General features: G+C 39.7%; 1 protein-coding gene across 1 annotated transcript in view; it reads right to left on the bottom strand.

The window, feature by feature from the left end:
- prkcaa (protein kinase C, alpha, a) overlaps positions 1-27,847 on the bottom strand; it is a 230,038-nt gene that overhangs the window by 141,618 nt on the left and 60,573 nt on the right. Inside the window, exon 3 of the mRNA XM_017692988.2 lies at positions 925-1,007. Within this exon, the coding sequence (XP_017548477.1) occupies positions 925-1,007 (83 nt within the window). The remainder of the gene's footprint in view (positions 1-924; positions 1,008-27,847) is intronic.

Genomic DNA, 27,847 nt, shown 5'->3' with positions numbered 1-27,847 from the left:
TATTCGGCTACTTTAAGCTGCACCCACTCCTGTTCAACTGTGCACAAACAGCTTGTACAATCCCCATAGAAAAGCACTGACCAATACAATGGGGCACTCTAGAGCAGCCAAACACAAGCCTAAGATCACCATGCCCAGTGGCAAGCAGGAGTTTAGGGGTATAAAGCCCTCCAGCACTGGACTGAGGAGCAGTGAAACTGCATTCTTTGGAGTGATGAAGTTCCATCCAGTACTTTTGGGATGAGCTGGAATGTCCAGAACTGACCATACAACATCAGTGCCTGAATTGACTAATGCTCTTGTGGCTGAACACAATCAAATCCTCACAGCAATTAACAAGAGCAGGTGTCTACAAATATGTAGTGCATTTTTAGTAGAAGTGTTTTACTGTACTGGCAAGTCAGAGACGACAGCTCATCAGCTGCTGCACAGTTTGTGTTGGTCATCCTCTAGTCCTTCACCAGTGGTCACAGGATGCTGCCCATGGGACACTGTAGGCTGGATATTTTTAGTTGGTGGACTATTCTCAGTCCAGCAGTGACACTGAGGTGTTTAATGACTCCAGCAGCACTGACATCCACTCACACCACTACAGCACACTCTAACACACCACCACCACATCAGTGTCACTGCACTGCTGATAATGATCCAGTACCCGAATAATACCTGCTCCGTGATGGTCCTGTGGGGGTGCTGACCATTGAAGAACAGGGTAACAAAGTATGCAGAGAAACGGATGGACTACAGTCTGTAACTGTAGAACTACAAAGTGCTCCTATATGGTCAGTGGAGCTGATAAAATGGACAGTGAGTGTATGAGGTGAGTCAGTGAGACTGAATAAAGATCAGGGCAATATGAGACATATGGCCAATGATGAGGATGTTTTCACTTGTCAGTATGTAATTGAATGTATGTTTACTCACATCTGTGTCCGGTCCTTTATCTGCTCCAGGGCAGCAGAATGTGACAAACTCATGGCAGCGCTTATGGACCACAAAACAGCACACTGAAAAAGAGAGAGGGGAGAGAGTGAGGGGAGAGTGTTATAGTTAGAATCTCAAACCTTGTTTAAAGACACAGTTTCGCCCCCTGAGCTCAAACGCAGTCAATCAAAAAGCTTTATCTTTGAAAACAGACATAAAGTACAAACAAAATTCAGGCAGCAACGTGGCTGTTACAACAGTTTTATGCTATGCTGTGTATATTTTTGTCCACATTAATAGATAACAGTGTGTCATACAGTGTCAGAAGCCCCATAAACAAGCCTATCAGAGATCACTGAACAACTCCATGCTGTATGAAGCAAGTCTGTGATGGTTAGACATGTATCCCATAATTCGGCATACAGTGATAAATATTGGTAATGTTACTGTGGACACTTTGAAATACTGTCATGCAATTTAGTCCTACAAGTTGCAGTTTGACCAGAGATTGCTTAAAGATGCAGTGCAGCTCTGCTTTCAGAAAGGGCCACCGCGCTATCATAGTGCAAATCACAACATGCACAGCCGCAGCACGGCAGAAGGAGGAGCAGACGGAGGACTATATCCTCCCTCAAAAATGGAGAAGGTGCTGTAGATGGTTCTATATAGAACCTTTTTGAAAAGGATTCTATATAGCACCAAAAATGGTTCTTATATTTTTATGGTGTCAAGATTGTAAAACCAGAAGAGCCATTTTCAAAAAGGTTCTATATAGAACCATCTACAGCACATTCTCCATCAATCTGAAGAGCGCTTTCATGATGCAACAAACCATTTAATCTTGCAAAGGGTTCTTTGAGTGTTCATGGTTCTATATAGAACCATTTTCTGTATGAAAAAACCCTTGAAGAACCATATTAAACTGCTAAGTATAAGTTAAGTATACTGCTACTGTTCAAAAGATTGGGATCACTTGTCAATTTAACTTCTGTTTTTTTTTTTTTTTTTTTTTTTTTTTTTTTATATTTCTACTTCTGATTTAAAACATCTGAAGGTTTAGAGTTCTGGTTTCATATAATCATCGTACACATTTATCTTCAGCCAAATTGGCTTTATATTACTTTAGACAGTCCAAACTCATGATTGGTAGTGTATATCAGAGCGAGTGTGAGGACAGTATGGGTTACTGCATTCTGCAGCACTACATCAGCCCAGTTTATTAGTCAGAGAGCAAATCAGCGGGTCTGTGTGATGAAACGGGTTGTTCAAAATGAGCACCACGGGGCACAATTACAGCTTCATTTACTCCTCACTATTAATCTCACACATCCACCTGTAATCCTCCATATTAATCTGCTCCAATCACCACAAAGGTAAATAGCATATTTGTCAGCCAACAAACATCGCAAGAGAAACAAAACATTTCAAACAGCCAGTCCTAATGTATCCACCTCAAATGCCGCTGCAGTTTTTTAAAAGCTCCTGAAGATAAGTTACTCATTGGTCACTTTATTGGAAACACCTTCCTTCTGCTTCCACTCACTGTCCATTTTATTAGAAAATACCTCCACCCTACTTCCTCTTACTGGCCACTTTATTAGAAGCACCTCCACCCTACTTCCACTCACTGGCCACTTTATTAAAAACACCCCCCCTTCTACTTCCACTCAGTGGCCACTTTATTAGATACTCCCCCTTCTACTTCCACTCACTGGCCACTTTATTAGAAACACCCCCCTTCTACTTCCACTCAGTGGCCACTTTATTAGAAACACCCCCCTTCTACTTCCACTCAGTGGCCACTTTATTAGATACTCCCCCCTTCTACTTCCACTCAGTGGCCACTTTATTAGATACTCCCCCCTTCTACTTCCACTCAGTGGCCACTTTATTAGATACTCCCCCCTTCTACTTCCACTCAGTGGCCACTTTATTAGATACTCCCCCCTTCTACTTCCACTCAGTGGCCACTTTATTAGATACTCCCCCCTTCTACTTCCACTCAGTGGCCACTTTATTAGATACTCCCCCCTTCTACTTCCACTCAGTGGCCACTTTATTAGATACTCCCCCCTTCTACTTCCACTCAGTGGCCACTTTATTAGATACTCCCCCCTTCTACTTCCACTCAGTGGCCACTTTATTAGATACTCCCCCCTTCTACTTCCACTCAGTGGCCACTTTATTAGATACTCCCCCCTTCTACTTCCACTCAGTGGCCACTTTATTAGATACTCCCCCCTTCTACTTCCACTCAGTGGCCACTTTATTAGATACTCCCCCCTTCTACTTCCACTCAGTGGCCACTTTATTAGATACTCCCCCCTTCTACTTCCACTCAGTGGCCACTTTATTAGATACTCCCCCCTTCTACTTCCACTCAGTGGCCACTTTATTAGATACTCCCCCCTTCTACTTCCACTCAGTGGCCACTTTATTAGATACTCCCCCCTTCTACTTCCACTCAGTGGCCACTTTATTAGATACTCCCCCCTTCTACTTCCACTCAGTGGCCACTTTATTAGATACTCCCCCCTTCTACTTCCACTCAGTGGCCACTTTATTAGATACTCCCCCCTTTTACTTCCACTCAGTGGCCACTTTATTAGATACTCCCCCCTTTTACTTCCACTCAGTGGCCACTTTATTAGAAACACCCCAATTCTACTTCCACTCCCTGGCCACTTTATTAGAAACACCTCCCTTATATGTCCACTCCCTAGCCACTTTATTAGAAACACCTCCCTTCGACTTCCACTCACTGGCCACTTAGTAACACCTATGATGGACTATAACAATAAAAATGCAGCCATTTTTTGATAAACACATTTGTGTGTTCAGTGCGTTTCTAAATATTATTCTGAATTCTAAAAGTATAATATGAGATTTGATGATGCATTGAGTCATTTCCAAAAAATTATAATCAAATGAAATCAGTGAAGGATGGCTTTAATGCTCAAAATGTCCTGAGCAGATCCCTGGATTCAGGGACACGCCACTAATTTTTTTAATGATTTAGCCCTTTTTGTGCTCTGTGAATGACAGGCTCTACCCAGACGCTCTGACCGTAGCTCTGAAACTAATGTCCAAATCAGGGTAAATCAATCAGTGCACATATACAAGACCTATTACTCAGCAGTTTCTCACCGACATAATTCAGAAAGGGAGCAGGAAGAGTGAAGTTGTAAGAGAAAAACAGACTCATAAATAAGAGTAAAAGCCCCAATGGAGCACAAACAGGCTGCAGGCAGCTCATCTGTTAAAGCACACACACACACCATTTCCCTCAGCACTGAGAACACACCACCCAAAAATCTAATATCCCGTCTTATAATTACATTACTATACGTTATATATATTATAAATGCGTTTCTAACTCAATAGTTATGTTATAGTTCAGCAAGGCAAGGAGGAAAACAGGAAATCTGCTACTGTGGGCTAATGCAGACTGTGAATCAGCAGATGGGCCGCACGCCACCAAGGTGAGGTCCAAGCTTTGACCCCTTTAAATCCCAGGCTAATTACATATTTATTAAGTCCTATTATTCAGTACTTACAGGGACTCCAATACAGACTGGCTGAGCTATTCGTAGGTGTAAAAAAAAACTGGCCATTTAAGTGGTTAAAGCAGCTACAGGTGTAAGTAATAATAAGTAAGGAATATGTTCATGTTCCTTTTATTTCACATGAGCTTGTGTATAAATACACGCGCTGCCCATTTTAACTTTCTTGAATACTCTTTAACTTCTACTGACTGGTCACTTTATTAAAAACGCCTGCCTTCTACTTCCACTTACTGGCCACTTTATTAGAAACTCCCCCTTCTACTTCCACTCAGTGGCCACTTTATTAGATACTCCCCCTTCTACTTCCAGTCACTGGCCACATTATTAGAAACACCTCCTTTCTACTTCCACTTACTCGCCACTTTATTAGAAACTCCCCCCCTTCTACTTCCACTCAGTGGCCACTTTATTAAATACTCCCCCTTCTACTTCCACTCACTGGCTGATTTATTAGAAACACCTCCCTTATACTTCCACTCACTGGCCAGTTTATTAGAAACTTTACCAGCTTTGGTCTGTCTACTACTTGCTGTGATTGGTTGGCCAGCTATTTATCTGAACATGTCCAGCAGCTGAAAACAGAAAACAGTGTCAGAACCATTAACCATCTCCAAAGGTGTGCCTCAGGGCTCCATCTTGGGACCAACTTTGTTTTCCATCTACATTAATGATGTAGCCAAAGTTGCTGGTAACTCTAAAATCCATCTATACGCTGATGACACCATACTTTATTCAGTTGGCCCATCACTTCATTCTGCAGCATCTACACTTCAATTGAGCCTCACCTCAGTAGAGCAGTCCTTTCACAACCTTCATCTCCGCCTTAATACTAATAAGAGCAAATGCATTATCTTTAGTCGAAATAAAGATGCTGCTAACCCCCCCAAGATCAGCTGTGCTAATGGCATGACTTTGGAATGTGTTCAATCTTACAAATATTAGGCATCTGGTTGGACTCGTCTCTGTCTTTCTCCACACATATCAATTACCTTCAGAAGAATATCAAAGCTAGATTAGCTTTTCTTTTTCATAATAAAGCCTCTTTTACTTATGCAGCCAAGCTTACTCTTGTTAAAATGACAATACTTCCAATTTTGGACTATGGTGACATCATCTATAAAATGGCATCATGCACTGTTCTTCGAAAACTAGACACACTTTATCATTCTGCCATCCGCTTTGCCACTAATGCACCTTTCAATACTCATCACTGTGATCTCTATAAACTGGTGGGCTTGCCCTCACTTCATACTCGGCGGCTCCATCATTGGTTTCACTTCATCTACAAGACGATCTTGGCCATAACACCACTACATCTGTCGTCTCTTCTTCACGTAGCCAATAATAAATATCGCACAAGGTCAAGTGAATACATCAAGCTCACCATTCCCAAAACCTGCAGTACCTTTGGCTGCAATTCCTTTCGTTTTTCAGCAGCAAATGATTGGAATACTTTACAAACCACCCTTAGACTTGCAATTTTAATACCTCTTACCACTTTCAAGCATACAATTAAACATACAATAGTAGACTGTTGCTCTTGTTAATAATCATGGATAAAAATAATGCACATACTCATACATACTCATTTTTCTCTATCCTTACTCCTGTTTTTTTCATATTTTTGGTTTGTTTTATGTAAATCTGTATTTTTTTTGTTTGTTTTGTTATGTTTTACTTTTGGTATGTATACTTGCTTTTGTATGTATCTGTTTTTATGTGCCGTGGACCTATTTTTATTGGGGCCGTTCGGCCAGGTCATGTTTGTAAATGAGAACTGGTTCTCAAACATTTTACCTGGTAAAATAAAGGTTAAAAAAAAAAAAAAGAAAAAGAAACAACCCCCTTCGACTTCCACTCACTGGCCATGTTAATAGAAACATCTCCCACACATAAATCTACTTTTCTGAGCAGTTAGCATTTATTTGTTTGTAAAAGCACAAACATAAACAACAAATAAACATTAATTCAAAATGCACACAAGAAAATGCAGAGTGCACAAAATTTACATACGCATATTTGTTTAAATAAAAACAAATGCACTGCATAAATAACAGGTTTTGTTTGAGTGTTTACACAGTATAATGTTATATACAGTGTCTGGAGCTGTTCTGCAGAGAACTGAGAGGAACCAAAACTGAGTTCTTACAGCAAAAAACACACCAATACTTTTCCTGAAAATAATAACACACCGCCATTAATGTCTAAATAGCTGGCAACACAAGTCAGTACACCTCACAATGAACATGTCCAAAGTGTGCCCAGTTGTGCTGTTGTCCCTGACTAGTTAGAGTTACAAGGCTCCAGGTGTAAATGGGGAGGAGTGCTGTTAAATTTGGTGTGCTGTTAAAGGTGAGAAATAGAATTGTTGCTCTCCACAAAGATGGCAAAGGTCATAAGAAGATTGCTAACACCCTGAACGGTGGCCAAGGTCATAGAGTGATTTTCCCCTACAGGTTCCACTCTGAACAGGCCTCGCCAGGGTCAACCAAAGAAGTTGAGCCTACGTGTTCATTGTTATATCCAGAGGTTGGCTTCAAAGAATAGACACATGAGTGGTGCCAGCATTGCTGCAGAGATTGAAGAAGAGGCAGGTCAGCCTGTCAGCGCTCAGACCATATGCTGCACAATGCATCAACTCGGTCTGCATGGCCGTCGTTCCAGAAGGAAGCCTCTTCTGTAGCTGACGCAGAAGAAAGCCCAGAAACAGTTTGCTGAAGACAAGCAGTCAAAGACTATGGATTACTGGAACCATGTCCTGCGGTCTGATGAGACCAAAATAAACTTGTTTGGCTCAGATGGTGTCCAGCATCTGTGGTGGCGCCCTGGTGAGGAGTACCAAGACAACTGTCTCTTGTCTACAGTCAAGCATGGTGGTGGTAGCATGATGGTCTGGTCCTGCATGAGTGCTGCCGGCAATGGGGAGCTGCAGTTTGTTAAAGGAAACATGAATTCCGACATGTACTGTGACATTCTGAAGCAGACCCTTTGGAAACTGCATAAATCTACACTGCTATACAAGCTGTACACTGACTACTTTGTTATATCCAATTTTCATTTCTGTAGTGCTGTCCCATGAAAATATATAATGAAATATTTGCAATATTTGACGGCCGTGTTCTTACTGTACCATTCAGGAGTGAGGAACCTGGAGTTTGACTTGCATTGAATAGAGAACAAGTTCTGACTTTTGTTAGTGCCAAGCTCCATCACTTCTGACATAAGCACAGCAGTTGTCAGACAGTTACTGTAGAAATAACAGTTCACATCTCTCCTCTTCAATCAGCAGCTTGTCAGGAAGCCTTCGTTCTCTATTCCAACACCAAGGCGAGAGAACGAGGCCCAATCTCCATCTGAGAACACTAGGCACCGGATTATTCCATAAAGAGACATTGCTCTTAAGCTGAACAGACTGAAGTTGCTTCAAACATGCATTTCCTGTTATTTGTATAAATTGGCTAAATATATAAACAACAAAAGTAGAAAACTGTATGCTATATTGGCCCAATCCCATTGCTTACTTTTACCCCTCTCCCTTGTTTTCGAGGGTCACTGAGTTCCAGGAGGTAGTGGTTGAAATATTCCCTACGAAATTGAACAACTCTCAAATAAAAAGGAACATTGCTTCATTAACAGGCTGCTAGCACTGCTCTGTAGGCCACCTCGCCAGCCTGCAGTGATAGCAGAGGAGGATAAAGTTAAAATTTAGCCAGCTAGCTACCAAAACATTTGATTTTTTTATGCTTGTTATGAAGGAAAGGATCATAATACACTGAAATGAAGTTAAACTGAGACAATACAGCGGTTGTCATAATTATTAATGGAGAAAATACTCAAATTTTAGGGTTTCTTTGGTCAATTGCGCAGTCATTTTGCCGTTTCTGTTTTGTTTCTTTTTCCCATATCCCTCTGTTTGGAGTGCATCTCTGAAAAACCTGTTTGGAGGGCCGTGCAGCCCTAGCACTTCACCCTACCCCTCTATGTCAACTAAAATAAGGACACCCTACCCATAGATGTAAACATAGAAAATGGATTCATGATTTAGGACCAGAGATGTTTAAAGCCAGTTGAGTACTAGGCTTACTGATCGAAGCGCAAACATCTAAATACAGAAATACAGAAATCAATATTGGAGTATTCGTTCAGGCACAAGAGAGAAAATAAATGATGCAATTTGCTCGTATTTGTATGCATGTCATAATTAGCATGTTGCTAAATTGTTACATTGTTAGGGACTGAGAAGGGAGAAACAGGAAGACTGTGTCGCTAGCTAAGCTAACATGTGAAGTGTGGAAAACCACGTTTACCAGTTTACACATATGATTGCATATTTTTCACGTGATGAAGCGTGAAAATTCCATATATGAAACTCATGATGCTTGTTAGCTCTGTTAGCTCATCAGCTCATCTGAAGAGGCAGCCTCTGTTACTTATCCAACATTTCCCTCAGCTGTTTTTTTGAAAAACACATGTTCCTCTGTGTTTTGTACACCAGCGCTGTCACCTAAAAAGTTAAAGGGGAATTTCACATTTTTTTCAAAACTTCTGTATAATTCAGTCATTGAGATGTTAAAGTCATTCGGAGTAGTTTGCTGTGAATGATTGCAGAGAAACTTGCCAACTTCACAGATACATTCACAGTGGTAGTGATAGAAACCAGGGCTTGCCATGTCATTTTATATGCTATCAAAAATGACCAGGGAACACATGTCTTCTGAGTTTTATTATATTGCTGCTGTCTGAACAAAACCTTGTATCTCCATTTTTCAGTTTTTGACATAATTTGAAAATACCCATAGTCCTATATATTGTGTGTAAATGCCATGATGAATGGACCAAATTAAATGACCTAAAATTACTTTGAAAATGTCTGGTTCCATTGACTTACATTAACAGTAGAGTAAGTTTTTACCTTCTCCTGTAAAGTTATAATTTTGGAGACACAAGGTTTTGATCCAACAGTGATATGTATTGTTGATCATGGTAAAATAGTGGCGAATCTGGAAAAATACATTTCTTTAGGAAATATTTTGCCTCACAACACTTCTAAAAATGGATGTTTTAGGTCAAAACCTGACCTAAGAACTTTAGTAGACCTTCTGTGAGGGAGCTTTTATAGGCATCAAACTCTTCAGACGCCTGGTTCCTATCACCACCGCTCTGAACAATACTGACTCTGTAAGTATCTGTAGAACAAAGCATTTTGCATCAAATCACTCTGGACTACTTTGTTTACATCTTACTCTCTTAATTATGCACAAATTCTGAAAAACTGGTGGAGTTTCCCCTTAAGCCTAAAGCCCAACAGTCATTTTTTTGTTTTGTTTTGTTTTTGTTTGTGAACTTTTATGAATGTCACTATTAGTCAGAATGCACATCTCTAATTAGCACTCTGCTAACAGATGACAACACTTCCATTGCTTGTTAGCTACATTAGCCTTGTAGCTCCAGCGCTAAACTAAAGAAGAAAACTTCAGATACAACATGTCTTGGCTGATGAACAGCATGTGGAATAAAAGGGAAGTAAATTAAAGCGGCACTTCATAATTAAATAAAAACGGCACTTCCACAAACGAAAAATGTGATGTGCAGTTCTGCTGTGCTCTGTTAAATCTGAGCTACACAGGCAGCTACAGTAATAAGGAATAAATAAGAGGTGCATTTCCAGCGCTGTTCGAGCTGCTGTGATGTTTCATTTGCTCTCTGCAGCTCCGCTGAGCTTTTCTGTGGAGACTGCATGCAGTGCTGATTATAACCCAGTAGAATCCTGCTATCCATAAACAACAAGAGCAAAATGGCTTTTCCCTCCATCTGCAGGCTGGAAGCACAGCAGTGTGATTATGAGCTCCACACAAACAGCAACAACAAACCATATTCAGCACATGGCCTAAGTGCTGCACTGAAGGGCTGAAAGCTCCTAACATGACTACATCCTTTCTTTACTTCATTTCTCTCTCGGCATTTTCCCATCTTTTCCTGAGGACACTGCATGTACATACAGTCGTATGAAAAATACCTGGTGCTCTTGATCCATTGACGCTTTGCTGATTTTTTTACGTGAACACATCCTCTGCAGACAAGAGACTTGTGCACATATTTAAGCACATAATGCACATATTTACACCATTAAGGTTTATTTGATTAATTTAACATGTTGGAAAAAGAAAGCATTTTTCATGCCATGTTAAAATCAGCAAATAAACCGTAATTGTGCCGTAAAATGCGCAGAAGTGTGTTTTCAAATGATATAAGAAACAACAAAAATAGAGATGCAAGTTTTCACTCTGACAGTGATGATCTGACTTTTCTCTCTGAAATGTACTCTCACTTTAACCCTTCGATGGCCCTGTTATCATGCCATGATCAGGTCATTTTAAATGAATTATTTCTCACTCATAGCTCACTGAACCAGAACAATTGAGCTGAAAGTGCAGATTTTATATTTTTAATCCGTTTTTTATATTTTCTATACTTTAATCCATAAATTGTATGTTATAAATGAAAACCAGGCAACGCAGAATGAAAATGTAATGGACTGTAATCATTATGTAATTCATTATGCAATTCTGTAATGTAATGCACTGAATATACTAACTCTAGACCTCCAAGGGTCAATCAGACATAAACAAACATTCGACTGTGTCCTGCACAAACCTGCTGAACAGATTCACAAAAACATCTGCTCATGTAGGAGGAGGACTGCCTGCTTGGAAATTTCTCAAGTGAAAACATAAATGCTTCTAAAATTGACAGTCAAAACAAAGACGATCCCCTTCCATTGAAAACAATGGATTTTGGACCAAAAATCCATAAAGAGTGGCTGATACTTCAGCATTTCTGCGTTAGACAACCTTGTAGGAGGAAAAACACTCTTAACTTTTAATACACAGCACTGGGCAAAGTCTTACACAGCCAAGACCAATGTTTCAAACTGTTTATCTGGGCAGTTAGTGTACTACTGGCAGTAATAACACTATGTAACATTAGAATAAATACCAATAAACATAAATACAATGAAGCCATCCAGCCATCCATGAAGGACTGATTAAATAAACTAGATATTGGACAGTAACTGTAAATACCAGCCCTCCTGGAGGACAAAATTACAGCGGACTGTTTATTGTCATTTATTCTAATGTTAGTGTTTTCCTAAACAAATAACTGCATACAAATAAGCACATCAGCAATCAGTCAGTAATAAAAGCTTCAGGTCGCCAAAGACTTTTACACTGTGCTGTATGTGAATGTAGTAACTTTATTCCAAGCCATTTTGGTGACTGGGGGGAGGTGCGGTTAGGGCAGCCTGTTGCCAAGGGAACACAGGGCGGGCACTAATATAATAAATTAATTATAATAATAATAAACTCATAATAAATTAAAGCACATTTCATACTGCTCAGCAGGAGTCTGGAGACTGAGAATAAACAGTTATACATACACATAATGTTATATCCTGTGTACCATACCATACGTTTGTGTGTGTGTGTGTGTGTGTGTGTGTGTGTTGTATCACAGTGCTCTTGAGTCACTGAACAGTGCTGCACTGATGAGGCCATGAGGGTCAGAATGACTGAAAGAGGTCAGGTCACACTTAGGTCACAGTGTTAATCAGCTGTAAGTAAATGGAAGTGAGAGATAGAAAGACTCAGCTTCCTCACACTTACTGCACCGCAGATGGGCTCACACACTCTAATCCAGCAGAACACATACCAGCCGCTGGGAGAGGAACCTCCTCCTGAACAACAGCACTGACACTGACCCTCCTGTTACTGTGGAACTGTGCTGCTGTGTGCATGTGTTTGCTCAGCTCAGCACTACGTAGTGACCGGAATCTTCCTTTTCATTTATTTACATCATTTCATTGGCAATATCACAGTATGGCCTTTTACTACACTGATATCGCAGCCTGACCAACCTGCACTGCTCCAGATAAGTTTCTCCGAGTACCCGAATCCAGGGATTCATGCATTATGCACACATAAAATGCAATCACAAAATATAGCAAGACATCCTAAATACCGCATGTTGGCTGTTTCACACAGCCCTAATGAGCGTGATAACTAGAAACCCAGAAAAGATAATGACCCATGACAGAGAATGGCAGAGAGAGAGCAGAGCGACTGCGAGAGCGCAGTTCTAAGCTGTGGAGTTAACGTGCTTTTACACTGTTGCGTCAGGCACAACCGCAAAAAAGGTCCGCATCAGAGGCTAAAATAGTGTAGCTAATGTTGAAAATACAAAAGTTTCATATTTAGCTCATATTGAGGGCTAAAACACTGTAATAACAAAGGACAAATGATAAAACAGTGTAGTGGCTAATGTTAAATGCTAAAACAGTATAGTAGCTAATATTAGTTCAGTCTAGTGCACAGCTAAAGTTTCTGCTTGTGTGACACGTATATAATAGTGGAATTATGGGCTTTAGTGTGGGTCACTGTGCTAGAGAGACAGTTTCACTCAGTGTAGACCTGTAGACCCTGTCTGTGGTTGACATGTGGTCTGTGAATAAAACCCTGCTAACCAAAGAAAACCACACTGCATCTCTCTCTCTCTCTCCCTCCCTCCCTCTCTCTCTCTCTCTCTCTCTCTCTCTCTCTCTCTCTCTCTCTCTCTCTCTCTCTCTCTCTCTCTCTCTCTCTCTCTCAGGCTGCTGTAATGACATACTGAACTGTCACTCTTTGCCGCTGGCTAAGCACTGCACTCTAAGCACTCTGTACACTTCAAATAGAAGCCCATTCAAATGTTCAAATGATCAAAAAAAAGAAAGAAAATCTTGACCACTTCAAAGATATGCCAAGCATTCTTTATGAGAGCTGATATTATTGATATGTTCTGCAAACCAAGAAATTTGGTCATCTTAAGGTAAAATGCAGTCAACTTACCAGCTAAGCACAGCTGTTTGTAGTGCAGTTAAATGACCTCATCTCTAAAGCAAACGAGCAAATCAGCCAGTCTACTAATAAGCAAACTGCTTGTGTAAGGCTGATTAGTGACTACTGGACAGTGTTGGGCCCATCTGAACAAAAGTATAGAGACGATTTCTGATGATAGCCTCAAAAAAAAAAGAAAAAAAGTACAAACAAACTGGGTGAAATATATAAGACTGAACTTTTTAATGCAGCAATAGAGAAAATGACCATATATATCGTTAAAGTGGATGTCGAGTCTGGAGTCTCAGTGGCAGATCATTTATCCCACATACATTACAACTGTGAGACAGCACAGACACCTGCTCCCTAAGGCCGAGAGAGAGAGAGACAGAGAGTGAGAGAGAGAAAGAGACGTAGACATCGAGAGGGAGGGTGAGCGAGAGAGAGAGATAGAGAGAGAGAGAGAGAGAGAGAGATGCAGTGTGGTTTTCTTTGGTTAGAGATGTAACCTTCATGGCACATATGTACAGTATGTATATACGTGTGTGTTTGTGTTTGTGTGTGTTTGTGTGTGTGTGTGTGTGTGTATGTATATATATATATATATATATATATATATATATATATATATATATATATATATATATATATATATATATGTATGATTATGGTTATATATATATATATATATATATATATATATATATATATTCAATGATTCAATGGAACCTAGAAATTGAATGAGCATTACAGAAAAACAGCATTGCTTTCTGCAGGGAAATGAATAAATTGCAGATACTTTAGTGCAGTAACCAAGTGTTGCTGAGATGATGAACAAATACATCCTCAAATACTGATCTGACTGTTTTTTTAAAGAAAATATCCTCTGATAATTATATAAATAAATTATATAACTGTGATACCAGCATTCCTTTACAAAGGCAACCCAGAGAATTGTAAATGGTACTTTGCAGAGTTAAGTGGGTCTATGAAAGAAAACATGTTCTGTATAACTCTTTGAAGAAACTCGGTCATAGAACCTTTCCATAGAACCTTTTTGGTACCAGATGGAACCCTTTTGGCTAGAGGTGAATATGAATGTGGTATAGGCACTGGTTCATTAAGGTCTATTCGAGATTGAGCTCTATACTCGGCCCTCTACAGCACCAGCAGCGAAGAGGGAAAACAGTATTGATCCTCTAAACGGTGCAAAGTGATCTCGGCCTGATCAATACAAATGCCTCCTTGGCCTGTTTAGTATCAATAAAGCACCACATAAATTCTCTACATGCTTGACTGAGTCATTTGGAGTAGATTTAGTAGTGGATGATGCAGTAAAAATATAATAGTGTCATAAAAGGAGAAAGATAGTCAGAATTGTTCACAGTGGTGGTGATTGGAACCAGACATCCGCCTCTAAAAGCTCCCTCATAGAAAGTTATCCATGAAATGGTTGTGAATGCACTGTGTGATGATAGTTTTGGGAAGGTTTGGGCTAAAATGTATCCTTTTTAAATTCATTCATGTGGAGGAGTGCATGCAGAGTGTTGCAAGTTACTCTAAAATGCACTAGTTTGCATCAAACCACTCTGAGTTTGCTTACATCTCAAGAATTGAATTATGCAGAAATTTAGAGAAACCAGTGGACTTTCCCTTTAAAATGGGCCAACACACCATGGACCTGCTGGCACAGATGGTAATGTCTTACAGATCCCAGCAGTGTCTGATGGATGAAGGAGGGATGCGTGTATGAAACAAATGACAAGAAATTTAAAGCTGAAGTTGTGTTCTACTACTGAGTTGCCACTACTACTACTACTACTACTACTACTACTACTACTACTACTACTGCCACTGCTACCAATACTAATACTACTACTACAACTTCTACTATTACTACCACTACTGCCGCTACTACTACTATTACTACCACTACTGCCGCTACTACTACTACTACTACTACCACTACTGCCGCTACTAATACTACTACCACTACTGCCACTACTACTGCCACTACTACTAGTACTACTACTAGTGCTACTACTACTACTAGTGCTACTACTACTACTACTACTACTACTACTGCCACTACTACCAATACTACTACTACTACTACTACAACTTCTACTATTACTACCACTACTGCCGCTACTACTACTACTACTACCACTACTGCCGCTACTACTACTACTACCACTACTGCCACTACTACTGCCACTACTACTACTAGTGCTACTACTACTACTACTGCCACTACTACCAATACTACTACTACTGCCACTACTACCAATACTACTACTACTACTACTACAACTTCTACTATTACTACCACTACTGCCGCTACTACTACTACTACTACCACTACTGCCGCTACTACTACTACTACTACTACTACCACTACTGCCGCTACTACTACTACTACTACCACTACTGCCACTACTACTACTACTACTAGTGCTACTACTACTACTAGTGCTACTACTACTACTACTACTACTAGTGCTACTACTACTACTAGTGCTACTACTACTACTACTACTACTACTACTACTACTACTACTACTACTACTACTACTACTACTACTACTAGTGCTACTACTACTACTACTACTGCCACTACTACCAATACTACTACTACTACTACTACAACTTCTACTATTACTACCACTACTGCCGCTACTACTACTATTACTACCACTACTGCCGCTACTACTACTACTACTACTACTACTACTACTACCACTACTGCCACTACTACTACCACTACTACTACTACTACCACTACTGCCACTACTACTGCCACTACTACTACTACTAGTGCTACTACTACTACTACTACTACTACTACTACTACTACTACTACTACTACTACTACTATTACTACCACTACTACTACTACTACTACTACCACTACTGCCGCTACTACTACTACTACTACCACTACTGCCACTACTACTACTACTACTAGTGCTACTACTACTACTAGTGCTACTACTACTACTACTAGTGCTACTACTACTACTACTACTACTACTACTACTACTACTACTACTACTACTACTACTACTGCCACTACTACCAATACTACTACTACTACTACTACAACTTCTACTATTACTACCACTACTGCCGCTACTACTACTATTACTACCACTACTGCCGCTACTACTACTACTACTACTACCACTACTACTACTACTACCACTACTGCCACTACTACTGCCACTACTACTACTACTAGTGCTACTACTACTACTACTACTACTACTGCCACTACTACTACTACTAGTGCTACTACTACTACTACCACCACCACCAATACTACTACTACTACTACTACAACTTCTACTATTACTACCACTACTGCCGCTACTACTACTACTACTGCCACTACTACTACTACTACTACTACTACTGCCACTACTACTACTACTACTGCCACTACTACTACTGCCACTACTACTACTGCCACTACTACTACTACTACAACCAAAACTACTACTACCAGTACTAACACTTCTACTACTACTGCTACTACTACTACAACTACTACTGCCACTGCTACCAATACTAATACTACTACTACAACTTCTACTATTACTACCACTACTGCCGCTACTACTACTACTACTACTGCCACTACTACTACTACTACTACTACTATTACTACCACTACTGCCACTACTACTACTGCCACTACTACTACCAAAACTACTACTACCAGTACTAACACTTCTACTACTACTGCTACTACTACTACAACTATTACCACTACTACTACTACTGCCACTACTACAACTACTACTAATGTATTGCTAATAGTAATATCATTAATTAACAATTATTACTACTACTACTACTACTACAACTACTACTATTAAGTCAATGATAATAATTACTAATACTAATAGTTATACTAACATAATATTATTTTGTGTTCTTATCTCATAAATACAAGATTTCTGACATGACAGGCAGCATATATGCACATATACATGTCAAGTGTGCACACGCTGGTACATGTGAGCAGTGTTTATGAGCTTGTGTGAATGTGCATTAACAGGGTGTGAACTGGTGTTAGCACTTATCACAGCTGTGTGTGAGTATTATTGTGTGTGTGTGTGTGTGTGTGTGTGTGTGTGTGTGTGTAGTGTGGCCTACATGGCTAATGAATTGCATGCAGAGACTGAATGTTTGCATTAAGGGCGTAAACTGGCAGAATTTTAATACAGGGTATAGTAATATAGCTCAGAGACTATATACACAACATACGCTATACACACACTAGAGGCTAAATAACATATTCGTCCTGCTTTCAGTTCCAAAACCCAACCTATACATCAAGGATGCCTCAAGGCCACGACTTCGAGTCACAACAACTCATGGGAGCTCAATTTCTTCAGATGTACTCTGGTCATGCATAATGTTGGGGTTTGAGTGCACTGCATTATGGGTAGTGTAGTCATTTGTGTTCCTACCTCTGATATACACACGGTATCACTTTACTTGAACCCTGTTAGATAGCACTACCATAACCATGACAATAAATGAACTCATGAGCTGTCTTATTACTGTTAGCAATACATCATGATCATGAAGATGTCATAAGGTCTTGTGCTATTACAGCTTATGTAACATGCAAGCGTGCTCTCATTAACAGTCATAACATCTAACAATATAACATCTGTCATAACAATAACTGATTGCATGAAACTGAAGTCCAGCACATGTTCACAAGGACAAAAAAAGGGTTGACACTATCACCCCATAAATGGTCAGGGACATTGCTGTCCTTTAACCCCATCATGTAAACGCAGCATAAGGATATGGCACATCACGCTTGGATTCAGAACACAGTGATTTCCTCCATCTTCTGCTGTTTTGGCTGCTTCTCTCTAAAAACCACACAGTAAGCAGTGAGTCAAAAGGCCAGAATCATGTTCCTCATTATAAAAGCTCTGTCAAATCTGCAGCTTCCTGAAGCTAACAGGCACAGAAAGGCCACAGACGCTGTTCGGCCCGTCTCAACACACACGGCTGACAGCAGCGGTGCTGATACGTAAAGAGCAGCTCACTAATTCTGCAGGACGCAGAGATACTGAAGTGTTTTCATCTCCGCATTCAGGCCATTCATTTAGTAATCACTCCACTTTGTTGATGGACGGTGAGATGCAGCAGAGTCAGGAGGTCAAGAAATAGATGACGCTCAGACTGAATTTTCTTAATTGCAAATTTTATGCAAATAAACTAGTGGGTAAAGCATATTAAATAAATGTACAACAGTGTGGAAATGTCTGAGAAAATGATACGTAGAGCCATTTATCTGGGCAGTAAACAATAACTGTATTAAAAAATTAGACAAGCCATCGTGACTGGATATGTGTGACTTTTTAACCAAGCTCTTCTGGATGAAGTCCAGTATTAACAGTTTCCACAAAACACTATTTCTGAAATATCTCATCTAATCAGTCCTTTATCAAATTAAATCAGGAGCTGAACAAACTCATGTGATGGCTGGAGTGCAGCGAGAAGCCAGGAACCAAACCTGGGTTCTTTTAATTGTATTTAAATAACCTACACATTCATAACTTTACTGAAAATAACACAGTCTGAGCTTTTAATAACAGTGTATTCATACACACAGTGCTGGGCTGCCCTGAGGAGAGGTTTGGAAATGGTTAAATCCTTAAGATTCCAGGTTTATTATATGCTAAGGCTCATTATTAAGTCAGTGCAAACTGACTGAGCTATTCCTCGGTTATAGAAGTGTGTAATAAAACTTTGGGCTCACGAGCGGACCCTTAAGGAGTTATTAAACAAACACACTGACATAAAATTACTACCTACTGGAAATTGTTTGTGTTTATTCTAATATTAGTGACCAAATTAATAGTGACTGGCCAGATAGACAGCTTTTAAAATATATTTTTAACAATACTGTATATATAAAACAATTCAATCCAGTACTGTTTATAAAGAAACACTAGAGAAAATTCCCCTTCTGTATCTCTCTCTCACTGTGCCACTGAGATCCTAATAAGACCATAACACAGGTCTTGTTTAGTCTGATTCCAGCCACCACAGCTGAGCTCTGGACAGCAGATAGAGATAGAAAGAGAGAGAGAAAGAGAGAGAGACCAAGAGAGAGAGAGAGGTGCTGAGAGTGTGTTGTCCTCAGGCTGAAGGCTCAGCCCCCTCATTAAGCTGCAGGTAGAGTCTGGATAGTCTCTGATTGGGGAAAACAGACCCTGAATTAGACGTACAGATTATCTTCATCCACAAACAAACGTCTGTTTGAGACCTGTGAGCCGTTTGGGATCTGGCCCCTTAGTGGTGGGAATCCTGAAAGACAGTGAGTCCTGGGTGGAGGTCAGCTGGGCTCTGGAGCAGCAGGCTGAGAGTCAACAGCAGAAGGGCGGAGTACAGAACATGACTGATTTCATTTAGGCCACCTCCTGCTGAGTGTGGAACTGATCAGCACTCTTTAGATTGGTTAGGTCCATTTATGGCTCTCTGTTCAGAAGCACAGCTACATGAGCAGATCAGAGCAGCCGGAGCTTCAGTGAAGCCCTGCAGATCCTACACAGCTATTACAGCTCTGATAGATTATACTGCACTGAGGAGTTCAGTCAGCTCAAATGGTCTTTGCCTTAAACCTTTCAATTTAAGTGACTCGAGTCATTTGACTCTGAACTGAATATGAACAAAACGTGTTGTATAGACTTAAAATGTAGTAAACTGTACTAACTCTGTTCATTCTGTTGATTCTTTTGGACTCATATGTAGTAGTTGTACTATCTCAATAAAATTAAGCAATTCTAAATTAAATTCACTGCTAGGCTAAACTAGACTATCAATGCAGGGGTCGACAACACGCAGCTCCAGCGCATGTGGCTCTTTTACTGCCCTGTTGCTCCACAGCAGATTTAGATTGGCAGATAAAAATGAAATGATTCTCTTATGCAGTAAAATAAAGCTCTGCTGATCGTTCTACACAGTTTTAACAAACACTGGCATTAATATATAACTGCTAATTCACCAATCTTTATCTAAAACTATTCTACTTTTGAGGAAAAGTTTCCTGCTGGAGATGCGAGAAAAGTGGCTGCAGTTGAGCTTAAGCTTAAAGCAAAGTAAGTTCATGTTTTTGTTTATATTCTTTATTCTATACTAGCACATTAGCACCTTCTGAGACACATTTGCAGCCAAGATGTTATAATGGACATAAGATGTTGTGGCTCCCAAAGCAGTTTGATTTCTGCTACAAGACAAAATGGCTCATCTTAATATTTGGGTTGCCGACCCCTGCTATCACTGTAACAAATTCATATTGTATTGCAGAAATTTAATAATGGACACTGATAACAATGTCTTATCTAACTTGATATTACTCTGGACCAACTTGCCAAATGCTGACAGTCCAGAGCAGAGACGTAATGTCCGTAGCATTTGGCCACCACAGAAACTCAGCAGGTAACTCAGTATCCCGGCTCCCGCATCACTGATTTTCAATCAGTACTGAAATAAATATAAACATTTATAAAACAAGCAACCCAACATAAAGTAGGCAGAGGAGAATGACAACACAGATGGTAAGGTAAACAACGTGAAAAGACACACCCAGTATGCTAATACATGGCACTAAGAGCCCATGAGAATGATGTGGATTTTACTTGCATTGAGCAAACATTCAAGTAAAACTGGAAGTCTAAATTAAAATGTAATGAGTTGATTCAACTCGAAGATCCCGTTTGAATGTCTTACATTCAAAAGTTACAAGAAAGGCTTGAAAAGTCTAAACAATTTAAATGTAAAGAATTTCATGCGCTTTGCAACCATCACTTTCAACGTGGGTAATCCGGAATAAGCTTGGTGTAATACAGTAAACAGTCTGTCTTTCTCTAATAATGTGCATAGAGCTGTTGTGGGAAGAAAACCTCACCTCTCATTTTTCTTCTGTTATATTGTGTGTAAATGTCGCGATGAATGGACCAAAAGAAATGACTAAGGAAAATTTTGGATCCACTGACTCGCATCAAAACTAAAGTATGCTTATTACTTCTCCTGTAAAGTTGCCATTTTGGAGATATGAGGTTTAATTCTGACAGCAGCAAAATATAAAATATACGTTATTCAAAAAAAGTCAAATGTTTGTGTTTCATCAAGAACAGTCAAGCAATGTTCATGTGAATTGCTGTTAGCTCAGAGCTAATAATAAAGAGGTGCTAGCAGGAATTAGCACTTTTTATATGAGGTTGTTTTTCTTACTTTTTGACTGAGTTTTGACATTATTTTGTGAACTAAAGGCCTAACTAACAGTCACGGGTCACCGCTGCAGTGGAGTGAAGTGTGCAAGAACTGAAACGCAGTGCTGTGGGCTAGTGGCCCTCCTGGGCACAGTGTGTGTGGATGTGATAGGACACCAACCTAAAGTCTGTGACTGTAAGAGAGACAGACAGACAGACAGACAGACAGACAGACAGACAGACAGAGAGAGAGAGAGAGAGAGAGAGAGAGAGAGAGAGAGAGAGAGAGAGAGAGAGAGAGAGAGAGAGAGAGAGAGAGAGAGAGAGATTCTGGGTCATTGTTATTTGGTCCCATCAGGATATGTTTTGCACGTCTCTCTCTGGGTCACCGAGCCCGGTGCATTTTGGTGCATTATAGTCTCCAAACATGCAGGTCAACAGGGCCAGTGCAGTCACTAGATTTTTACTTCCACTCACTGGTCACTTTATTAGAAACACCTCTCTCCTACTTCCACTCACTGGTCACTTTATTAGAAACACCTCTCTCCTACTTCCACTCACTGGTCACTTTATTAGAAACACCTCTCTCCTACTTCCACTCACTGGCCACTTTATTAGAAACACCTCTCTCCTACTTCCACTCACTGGTCACTTTATTAGAAACACCTCTCTCCTACTTCCACTCACTGGCCACTTTATTAGAAACACCTCTCTCCTACTTCCACTCACTGGTCACTTTATTAGAAACACCTCTCTCCTACTTCCACTCACTGGTCACTTTATTAGAAACACCTCTCTCCTACTTCCACTCACTGGCCACTTTATTAGAAACACCTCTCTCCTACTTCCACTCACTGGTCACTTTATTAGAAACACCTCTCTCCTACTTCCACTCACTGGTCACTTTATTAGAAACACCTCTCTCCTACTTCCACTCACTGGCCACTTTATTAGAAACACCTCTCTCCTACTTCCACTCACTGGCCACTTTATTAGAAACACCTCTCTCCTACTTCCACTCACTGGCCACTTTATGAGAAACACTCCTCCTGTACTTCCACTCGCTATTTTGAATTGACTGTTTCTGTGACGTCACAAAAATCAAAACACTAATGTATATTCAGCCTATAGCATCTTTAGTCCCTAAAGAACAGAGCTTATTTACATCAGTTTTAAAGGTTCAGTAAGAAAAACAGCTTGTTTACTTCTGAGATTAAAAAAGAAAGGGTGGAACACTGTAATGTATATATGATTTATGTTTGTGTTTACTGTTTATGGTATGCAAAACCACACAATATAAAATATAAAATGGGTGTCAAGGCACTCAGCCCAAGTATTTGGAATTGCTCAATATCGGTTATGATTATTTGTCAGCATCCCGTTTAACGACTGGTGCAATTAAACAAATGATAATTGTGGCTTGATTAACTGTAGAGGATAAAATCAGTATCTTTTGTGCAGCCCTAGTAAATCTCACACAATTAAATGATTGTGTACACAGTTCAGTGCTTTCAATTACAGCAAATGTTCATGTTGTTAACCAATCAAAACACATTTAATTAGTGAACAGACAGCTTAGCACATGTCATCCTCCATGAACAACTCACTGCTCCTAACGGGCGATAACTACGGTATGAGTCTCATATTACTGCACAGAAATACAGAAATAAATATTAAAGTTAATATGATTAAAAATAAGTCAAATGCAATGTGGAAGCCTCAGGGCCGTCTAGGCCTTCAGGAAAAGCCTATATACATCACTGAACTAGCTCATATTTATTTCATAAATCATTATGCTTCTTGTATTCAATCCCTGCAAGTACTGTAGTACTACTCTTATTTTTATTGTTAAGATACAGCCAAACAAGCTCCCTCATTGGTTAGGATTTCAGAAGTTGAACTAAATGCCTCATACGATAGATTAACTAGAATACAGTGAACTGCGACAGTGTGTTTACACGCACTTAATAATCCAATAACTGCAGAAAATCAGATTTTGTCAGGAATCCAATCAATGCATTTGCATGCACTTGAGTCGTCAGATAATGGGGAAACTCCAGGTCTACATAAGCCAGACAGTAATCAGATTTCTGCTTTGGAAGCAGCCAATAAACTCACAGGAGAAAACGTGAAGATAACGTAACGTAAAACTCAAAACTTCATACAGCTTTTTTATTTTTAAAACATTGCGCCACTTTACCTGAAACAATGAACATACATCATTTGGAAGACAAAGAACATTTAAATCTTTCATTTCATCAAGCATGCATTTGGGTTCAATGACACTCCAAAATTGTTTAGTTGCGTCTCGTGGCAAATGTGCAGACTGAACAATCTGAAAGAAATCAGAGTAAGAGTAGACATGCACTGAGAAATCAGACTGCTAAGCTAAAATCCAGCTCTCTTTATCAGGTTTCTTCATTTCTAGACCATACTCCAATCTAAGAAATCCCGTTTACATGATGATTTGAATAATCAGAAAACTGCAGGGATCGATTGTGATCGCATTATTGAGCACGAGTAAAACACACTCAGTGGTGGGACGAACCTTGACAACAAAATGTCAGTCTAGGCCTCCTGCAAGTCTAGAGATGTAACTGGCTGTAAATACGAGTTGAAGCCTAAGCAGATTACAGGTAGTTGTTAGGAATGGAAAACAGCAGCACCCTTTACTGAAAGACTCACTGTAAAACTCATTTTTGTCTTAATATGTCTTAATGTTGAATGCAAGCTCTAATAAGACATGTGGCATGTCTTTTACAAGCTTCAGATCTATATTTAATATAGGTTAGAGCTTAGTGCTAGCATACTATTAGCAGAAATGAGCATTATTACAGAGATGTTTTGTGCTTGTTTTTGACCTTGTTTTGACATGTATGGGCTTAACCCTATCAGACATGGTGGGTGCACCACCGATCAAACATATAGCACAACCTAAAGTATTAACTACCAAGAATTCTGGGTAGCTCTGCCCCCTGGGACACAATACGTGTATTATTAAAGGCATGTTTTGTTGTTGTTGTTTGGAAAATGCAACAACTGAGACCTGAGAATCATATCAATCAGCAAAGCAATGCTGAAGTGAAAATATCAGAGTATAATATTAAAATGTTGAATAACAAGGACAATGTTTTTGGTTATCACAATTTTTAGCCCCTTAAAGTAAGTATTGGCAATAAATGAATGTTTCTAACATGCAATATTTTAGGACTTTAAAGTGGCTAAACATTGTTATTGTAATAATAATAATAATAATAATAAAGAAGAAGAAGAAGAAGAAGGTTTTATTTCTATTACATTACATTTTTAGTAACATAATATAAAAACTGAGGCAGTTCAGTTTCTGTTCCATTCCCGTCCATACAGCCTATTCTGAATTCATTGTTTTTGTGATGTCACAAAAAAAATCATGCTTCTACATACATCCACGTATTTAGCCTACAAACATATAGCCCCACCCACTCACGCTTAAGTTATAAAGAGGGGAGAACTTCTTGAATGATTCTGTATACAGGGCGGCCACTCAAAATAGTGTGATATATAATAAATTACAACGGTTGTTGGTACATAAACCCAAACAAATGTTCTAGGAGAAGCTTGAGGGGAAAAACAAATAAATAAATCACACGAAAAATGTAGGATGGGCTCCATTGCCCACTATGGCATCTGAGGACTGCTGTTATATTTAAGGACAGGGTGTACGCAGCGTGCTTCAGCAGACAATAGCTGGGTTTCCTTAGCGGCCAGCACGCACACACAGGCACACAGTGTGTGATGAGGGACGGAGCCTCCTGGGAGGTCACAGACTGTTACATAATAGCCCTGTGTCGTTCCCCTCATTATTACTCACTCCAGTCTGTGTTTATTAGGGCTAAATATAGAACTGCAGATTAATGAGCGAAGCTGCTGTCCGCTCATATCTCTGAAGGAACCATTCAGACGCCCATTCTCATGCATAATTACACACAAGACTCTGAGGAGGACTTTAGACTGAGGCAGGCTTGGGCGACTGATCAGACTAATCAATCAGCCCTGACAACAGATCAATAGCTTTGCATTGCAGCCATAAGATTAAGTGACACTTATTAGTCCCACAAAGGGGAAATTTCACCTCTGCAATCTAACCCATCCGTGCAGTGAAACACCACATACACGCTAGTGAAGACACACACTAGGGGCAATAAACACATTTTCCCAGAGCAGCGGGCAGCCCTATCCACAGCGCCCGGGGATTAGGTGCCTTGCTCAAGGGCACCTCAGTTACGTCCTGTCGGCTCAGTGAATCAAACCAACGACCTTCTGGTTACCAGGCTGGTTCCCTAACCTTCAGCCCACGACTGACCCCAACATGCACTTAAAACTGTCCCCAACATTCAACATGCAATTAAAGGGCACATATGATGGAAAAACACATTTTTCTCACTTTTTTGGAATGAGCTTGATACAATATGGAGACTTGATTAAAGTTTCAAAACATTATTTACTCCTGATAAGCCTGTTTTGAATTAAAGGGGAATTCCACTGATTTTTGAAGAATTCTGTACAATTCAATCATTGAGATGTAAACAAAGTCATTTAGAGCGTTGATGTGAGCGAGAGGCTGTAATGTCTATTGTGCAAATATAGCCATTTTATTTATTATAATGTTTTTGAAAACCTGAGTTTTATCCATAATGTTGATGACTGCAAAGTTGTGGTAAATCGAAAAAAAAAAAAGTTTTTCTTTGGCAACTACTTTGCTTCACAACACTCTGCAGGCACCCCTGCGCCCTGAATAGCCCTCAAAAAATACATTTTAAGATAAATTCTTCCCTCAAACCTATCACAAAACAATGCCTCAAATATTAGGCAGAACATCTGTAACCATGTTCATATAATAGGTTTCTGTGAGGGAGCTTTTAGGGGCATCACATGCTTTGGATGTCTGGTTCCAATCACCACCATTAAAGAATTCCAACTCAGTAAGTTTCTCTAGAGCAGAGCACTTCAAGCCAAAACACTCTGAATGAGTTTGTTTACATCTTAAGAGACTGAATTCATCAGAAACTTTGAAAAATCAGTGGAATTCCCCTGTGAAGTGTTTCTGTGATGTCAAGAAAAACCAAATTATTTACATATACAGTACTGTGCGAAAGCTTTAGGCATCTAAGCTAATTTTTAAACAATTTACCTCAGCAGTGAGTTTATCACAATATACATTAGAATAAAGTCACATTCATAATTCAAACAAACATACAAACAATAAAAAGTAACAAGAATTTCTTGGGTCCATTTTTTCCTTGACACCTTCACAGCTGCCACAGAGACTTGTCAATATCATCAATGACATCATGAGCTCAATTTACTGAAGCTCTGATTGGTCAATTCAGGAGCTGCTTTTTAACTACATATAATACTGGACTTCCTCGAGGAGAGGCTTGGAAATGGGTAAACAAACACACTGACATCCAGAAAATCACTATTTATTATATATACATACATATATATAAAATCATTATTAATTAATGTTCTATACATTTTGTTTATTCAAATATGAACACTTTTCTCAGCAAATAAACATAAACTACACAAATAAATAGATTTTGAAAATGTGCCTTGGTTGCCTAAGACTTTCGCACAGTACTGTATATCCACCTATTCCTGCTCGGTCTATAGCAGTTTAGTCCCGCCCATTCACACTGCCCATTTACAATGAAGTAATAAGGAGTGTTTCAGCCCACACTGCTTTTAGACAGAGACACAGCCAATAAGAAAGGGGCTCATTTACATGTGGCTGGATTCTGCTGCAGCTGGCAAAGAAAAAATTATCCCATAAAAAAAAAAACAACATCCAGTTTAACTATTTACTGCAGTTATTTTACGCACATTTGCTCAAAAAAGGACTCTGTTACCGGCACAGGCTGATATTCAACTGTGATTTTGAGGAGGAGTATCGGGGAATATTAAGCAGTATTGGAAGGCTGTAAAACACCATTCGGTTCAGCGCTGGACGGCGTGCAGCCAGCGTGGAGCAAACAGAGCCCACGGTGAAGCACACCAGGACCACACTGAGAGCTGCACTGAGACACTGATTACACGGAGCAGGAAATGTTGCAAATGCTAACGCAATTTCTGGAGAACACCCTGGAACCTCACACACACATACACGATAAGAGGGTGGGCTTGGTGGTGAACATGCATCTCTATTCTCTGTCTGAGAGAAAGGATGTAATTAGATCTGCTATTTCCGGCAGGGAGAGAG

Source organism: Pygocentrus nattereri, chromosome 30, assembly GCF_015220715.1.
Source record: "Pygocentrus nattereri isolate fPygNat1 chromosome 30, fPygNat1.pri, whole genome shotgun sequence".
Lineage (NCBI taxonomy): Eukaryota > Metazoa > Chordata > Actinopteri > Characiformes > Serrasalmidae > Pygocentrus > Pygocentrus nattereri.
The sequence above is the reverse complement of the archived record's forward strand: the minus strand, read 5'-3'. Positions and strand labels throughout refer to the sequence as shown.